This window comes from Punica granatum, chromosome 3 (genome assembly GCF_007655135.1).
Source record: "Punica granatum isolate Tunisia-2019 chromosome 3, ASM765513v2, whole genome shotgun sequence".
NCBI lineage: Eukaryota > Viridiplantae > Streptophyta > Magnoliopsida > Myrtales > Lythraceae > Punica > Punica granatum.
The window spans coordinates 7,721,986-7,727,566 of NC_045129.1; the positions used below are offsets into that span (position 1 = coordinate 7,721,986).

At 37.3% G+C, this 5,581-nt stretch overlaps 2 protein-coding genes across 2 annotated transcripts; both read left to right on the forward strand.

Annotated features, from left to right (window-relative positions):
- LOC116200337 lies at positions 1-4,041 on the forward strand. Its single transcript, XM_031531196.1, has 5 exons — positions 1-49; positions 1,315-1,782; positions 2,259-2,932; positions 3,690-3,740; positions 3,865-4,041. Exons 2-5 carry the CDS (start codon positions 1,350-1,352, stop codon positions 4,039-4,041), a joined length of 1,335 nt encoding a protein of 444 aa, XP_031387056.1. The 5' UTR covers positions 1-49; positions 1,315-1,349.
- Positions 4,042-4,094: 53 nt separating this feature from the next.
- LOC116198469 (probable E3 ubiquitin-protein ligase HIP1) lies at positions 4,095-4,827 on the forward strand. The gene is made up of 2 exons (XM_031528622.1): positions 4,095-4,246; positions 4,566-4,827. The coding sequence occupies exons 1-2, from the start codon at positions 4,100-4,102 to the stop codon at positions 4,695-4,697; spliced, it is 279 nt and encodes a 92-aa protein (XP_031384482.1). The 5' UTR covers positions 4,095-4,099; the 3' UTR covers positions 4,698-4,827.
- The last annotated feature ends 754 nt before the right edge of the window (positions 4,828-5,581 follow it).

The following is a 5,581-nucleotide window of genomic DNA, read 5'->3' on the forward strand; positions in this document are numbered from 1 at the left end:
GTCCTGCTGCTCGCCCTTTGATCGAAGCCAGAAACAAGGTTGTAGTCCGGTATGACATGACGATCTCCTCTTACGTTATTTTGTGCGTATAGAGTATTACGATGTTTCATGGTTTTGTGTCGAAATTACTGATTTGTGAACCATTCAGTTATTGATAGAAATTGAAGGATTTTTTTTTCATTTTTGTCCCAATTTGAATAAAATTAAAGGATTTCATCTAAAAATCGTTTAGATAATCTAAATCAAATTGTTTTGCTGTGTTGCGTAAAATTCTCAATTGATTTTCTTGGATAGAACAGAAATTTTTCAGATGATTTTCCCTCCAGGATAATTTTCTTGTTTTTAGGTGAGCAATGGAAGTTTTTAGATTATTGTCTTCAAACGACGTATACTAATTAACCCATACCACCAAAAGTCGTCTGCCATATTTTTTACGCACTCTTATGATTATGATTTTAGGGTTTCAAATATTCTTTATTTCTACCTATGTATATGTTTCAAAAACCTTCTCAATAGTTTCGAAAATCAGAGGCCTTTTGAATTAGATTGGAAGAAAAGGAATGATTTTCTCATGTCCTTCAGTTCATCCGTTCTCTTTATGTGAATCATTTGGCTGAGGTAATATAGGTGGCTAGTAGATAAGTCGATATCCAATGTGTGATATGAAACTTATTTAAAATCTTAATATGGTTTATATTTGTTCAAAAAATACTTTAATATTTCCTTAAGCCCTATAAAGAAGGGCCAGGAAGATTTCCTTTTCGTCATTAGAATGGACTTAAGAGACGAACTTGGCAGTCTTATTAAAATTTAAATTCTTAACAGGAAATTTCTTTTATTATCAGAATCTTATACGTAGTCTTTTATTTCTGAAGTAAATTCGGTAATAAATATACTATAGCTAACAGAAATATATGCCGATTATTTCATGCTGGTATATAAACCTAGGCTTTTCAATCGAAGTCTGTTATGTTAATTAAGAGGATTAGCGTGGCGTAATGAATGTTCATTGCGTAGATCTTGGCTTGTTTGGTTTGCAAATGTGATTTTAAAATAACAACTTTAACCTAATTTTACCAACAACAAAACAAAATAACTCATACAAAGTCAAAGAGTGGGCCCCATTTATACATTTTTTTTTTCACAACAAAACAATATAACTCATACAAAGTCAAAGGGTGGCCCCATTTACACTAATCTTTTTCAAAATCAAAATCTAATTTTTAAATCCTACTTTGAAACTATACGCAGCATTAATATTCTCGTTGAGGATTTCTGACCCGCATTAGTAATTAAGCCATCATGTATATACAGTTTTCAGGTGCTCTTTCACTAGAAAATCAAGCACAATGGAAGGTGATCATGCCAACAACTTGAACAACCACATCAACGGAGCGCTCAACCTTGAAGGATCCAACACTGCTGATGACACTGATTTTCAGCAAAATGTTCCTGCCAACAACGATAAGATTGCCAATGAAGACTTGACCGAGGTTGCTGATGACTATGAACATCCTCAAGAAGGCTTGGCTTTACGCCTTGCTCGTGATGGCTCTACAGTTGCTTCCTTTTCAAGCACCATCGAGGTTGGAGATTCATCCTCGGGCGATGAATGGGCCATAGCTTCCATAAGTATGGCTCCGCCAGAGGGAGAATCGGAAGGGATCTCCACTGGCGAATCAGCATCATCAATATCGGCTGTAAACCAAGCCAGTGGACAGGCAGAAAGCAGAACCCTATTGGGAGTACAAGATTCTTCCCCAGCACCGGAAGCTGCTATTGGTAATCCTTGAATAACTCGACTCTCTACATCTAATATAATCAACATATGCATGCGTCTTTTCGAGTGGCATAAGAATTTCATGACATAGCTAAGTAGAACTCGATTTGTTAATTTACTGTATATATCGTGGCACCATATACAAAGAGAAGTCACATATGGCAGCGCTACCATGTTAGGATCGTTGATGTAGGTTACCCATGTGGTGCTGACAATTATGACGAATCTAGGCCATGATTTCTCTATCGTAAGCAGTACACCTGATTATCTTTTGAGTATCAATTTACAGTTAATTCAGATATTAAGAGTGATAACTGATAGTTTGGATCTGCTACATCAAAAGGGAAAAACAATTAGGGTTTTGATCATATAGGAATTACAATTATCATGCATGAGGCCATTGATCGTCTAGGAATGACTACTTCTGCTAGTAACTAGTGCTTTGACATGCAATGCTTCTCGAATGGTTTTTTGCCAGGACTGTTAGACTTGAACCCCTCTGATGAAATTGGGGGACGTAACCGCATGATGGTGCCTAATCCAATAGAGTATCATCAACATGAGTCCCTTGCGCCTCCGCAGTACTCGGATATCCTAGGGAGTCTCTCCCATCCCCAGGTGCAACCTGTACTACCTCCCTCGTTAGAGAATGGCAGCCCCTCCTTAATGGAAAGCCATAGCTATGTCATCGCACTCCCTGCTCCAACTTCCTCCCTTGTTGGTGGACCATCGGTACGCAGGTCCTCCCTCACTCCCCAACATGCAAACCATTGGAGAAGAGGACCGAGCAACACTATTACAAGGATGGAAACTCAACCTTCTTTTGCCTCCTTGACATCTTCAGTTCCTATGACTCCTGCTGAGTTTTCCGAGTTTTCCATGGCGTACATAAGTGAGAGGTATGAGCAAGAGCTCGCAAACGGGATGACAGATGAGGAGGCTCGCTACTTCTTTAATGATGACATTGATGAAAACGAGGAAGTAGAAGGAGGACAGTCTATTGAAGAAGAAGTTGCTGGAGGAGAAGAGGTTGCAGAGCCGACGACAGAGAGACAAATGGAACTGGTCAACCGGTACAATAGGATTTTCCGGACAGTCGAGCTCCCGACCCCTGATTATGATCCTACTGTGAGAGCCCGACTCGTCTCCGAGGTATTATACATTACATAACTATAAATATTTTATAATTAGTATACAGGTTGAACTCAATTAACTATATACTGTGTTGTCGGTTCTTCCTTGTAACCAGAAAAAAATTATATACTGTGCTGTAACATAAAATCCACATAACATTTAGGCTTTCAAATTTAACCAACATTTGAGTGAAGATCATGCATTGGCAAAATTTAACTGAAGTAATAAGGGATTAATAGTCCGTTCTCTAGTCTATCAAATCTCGATTGCCTCAGGCAACCCTTAACAGAGCTTTAGTCACTTTGGAAACCCTAGCACAATTGCATAGTTCGAGTGCATGTGCATAAGTATATCACATGATCTAGGCTATCCTTTTCGGCAACCATTGGTACTTCTCAATATCGTGTGTTGTGTGTTTGTAATGTTCATATTAAAATGTTTACCTTAATTGCCCCATATATACGCACTTTTGATTCTTGTGTATTGGCTAAAAAATTTAGGGGCCGTTTGGATTCAAAGTTAAAGTTACTTTGATTTTGATTTTAATTTTGATTGTGGAAAATGACAAATGAGATGTGATTATAAATTTGACTTGGGAAACGTGTGTTTTTGTTGTGTAATGTGTTGAGTTAAAGTTAAAGTTAAAATTTTTGAATTGGGAAATGTGTATTTTTGTTGTGTAGTGTGTTGAGTTAAAGTTAAAATCAATGAACTCTGAATCCAAACGGGGCAAATCTTTTCTAATTATGTGTGTCAACTTCTTGAATTGCTATAGGTTAATATTGCCATCGCAGAAGCATACAGAACTGGTTCTCTCCGTGCCGAGGTATGTGATTATATGTTAACATGAAAGGGAAAGAATGTGAACTTTTTCTATGTAACTCAATCTCGTATAATTGGTTCATATGTTACTGTTGGAAGATTGATGTTTGCATGCTTGCATTTGGTAGGATATTCGGTCCATTCAAACTCCGATGTTAGTTCGTGTTCCAGGAGAGGCGCCTGATGCACATGCAACTTTGCATTTCAATGCGGACAACATGTCTTATGAGGTAAAAGACCCAGAGGCGTTTCTCTGGCCAGTTGCGTCCGACATTAATTTCATGGATTATTGCACTAGTAAGTAAAGAGTAGTTGCCGGATATTGGATTGACAAGGTATTCTGTGTGAAATGTATAGCAATTGATGGCATTGGAAGAGAGTTTCGGAAACGTATCCACAGAATTAACTGAAACAATCATCTCGCTACATGTGACTCGTCGCAAGTTTCAACCTCCGATGAGTGTCGTGTCTTCTGAAGAATCTGAGAAAGAATTATGCTGCATTTGCCGGGTAAAGAAGATTCGATCTCACGTTCCTTTTTTGTTGATTCTGACGCTTTTGCTCGTAAAAACTAAAAGAAATTATCAAAACTTCTGATACAAATACTTATCCAAAAAAAAAAAAAACTTCTGATACATATAAACCTCAGTGACCAAACTGGAATATGCAGCAATCGATTTCCATCGAACTAACATATAGGGGCCTAGATTTATTATGTGCCTTAAGATATATATAATTCTTTGTTTCTTCGTCCTCCTCCCCCACCTTCTCCTCTTTCTCTTTCTGTATTTGTTAACACTAAATATATAACCTACATGCTATTATGCAGGATGAGTATGATGAAGGACTAGATATCGGGAGACTGGTATGCGGGCACGAGTATCACTTTTGTTGCATCAAGCAGTGGCTCTTCCACAAGAACGATTGTCCGATCTGCAAGCGGACGGCCATCAAGCTATGAGCGCGCTGCCAATTATATCTGAAATAAATTTGTATATGTATCTCCAATTCCTAATACATCAATTAAAGACCCAATTAGTCTACCATGGCATGACTTCCTTAATTATTTCTCATTGTGTATAATATGCTCAATTAATAAAGCTTATTCACTTCAAAGAACAAAAAGAATGGTTGGGATTGGGAAAAATAAACACTTAAACTGCACCACAATCTGATGTTTAGCTTGACGGGCAGAAAAACGCTTGGTGGTTTCCCAAGATGAGAGTGCCAATTGCTGATAGAATAAAAACTTCTGGGTCAACTTCTGAAAGCTTCCCTATTTTTGCCGTTGCATGTACTTGCTTTATACGTAGTTAGGTCGTTTTAAATTTCACGTGTCTTTTTTCTAAATTGGACTTTTTTGGTGCCTATTCGGACAAGAAACTACATGTCGGAACTCGGAAGGGACCAGCTGGTCAGGTCGGGTCAAGCCGGTCAATCTTGGGGTGGCCACTCTTTCATTGGGCACTTTTAAGGATGTTCCGGATCTTAGGAACACTCATATCAATTGTACGGTTTTTTTTTTCCCGATTAAACTTCAATATAAAAGGAAGTGTTTATAGAGATCAATCAAAGGCCTCCATGATGTAGTGCATCGGATAATTATCTGTGAGATTCTTTGTTAAATAAAAGAACTCTTGTTATTAATAAGAAACTCGTTATTTTTTAAAAATAATAAGACATCTATTAAATCAAGAGAAACTCATTTCTTAATATATATATATATATATATATATATATTTTGACAACTAGACAATAAATAGGACTAGAAATGTAAAATATGTAAAAATGTAGGGTTAGAAAGGTCAATATTAGTAAGGAAAATGAAAATTTTGTATTTTATAA

What these genes read in the sequence shown, in the direction of transcription:
- LOC116200337 (XM_031531196.1), top strand. Translation starts at nt 1,350, where the DNA reads ATGGAAGGTGATCATGCCAACAACTTGAACAACCACATCAACGGAGCG. An exon ending in GAGCCCGACTCGTCTCCGAG is followed by an intron (nt 2,933 to 3,689) that starts GTATTATACATT and finishes GAATTGCTATAG; the next exon opens with GTTAATATTGCCATCGCAGA. An exon ending in CTGGTTCTCTCCGTGCCGAG is followed by an intron (nt 3,741 to 3,864) that starts GTATGTGATTAT and finishes TGCATTTGGTAG; the next exon opens with GATATTCGGTCCATTCAAAC.
- LOC116198469 (XM_031528622.1), top strand. Translation starts at nt 4,100, where the DNA reads ATGGCATTGGAAGAGAGTTTCGGAAACGTATCCACAGAATTAACTGAA. An exon ending in AATTATGCTGCATTTGCCGG is followed by an intron (nt 4,247 to 4,565) that starts GTAAAGAAGATT and finishes GCTATTATGCAG; the next exon opens with GATGAGTATGATGAAGGACT.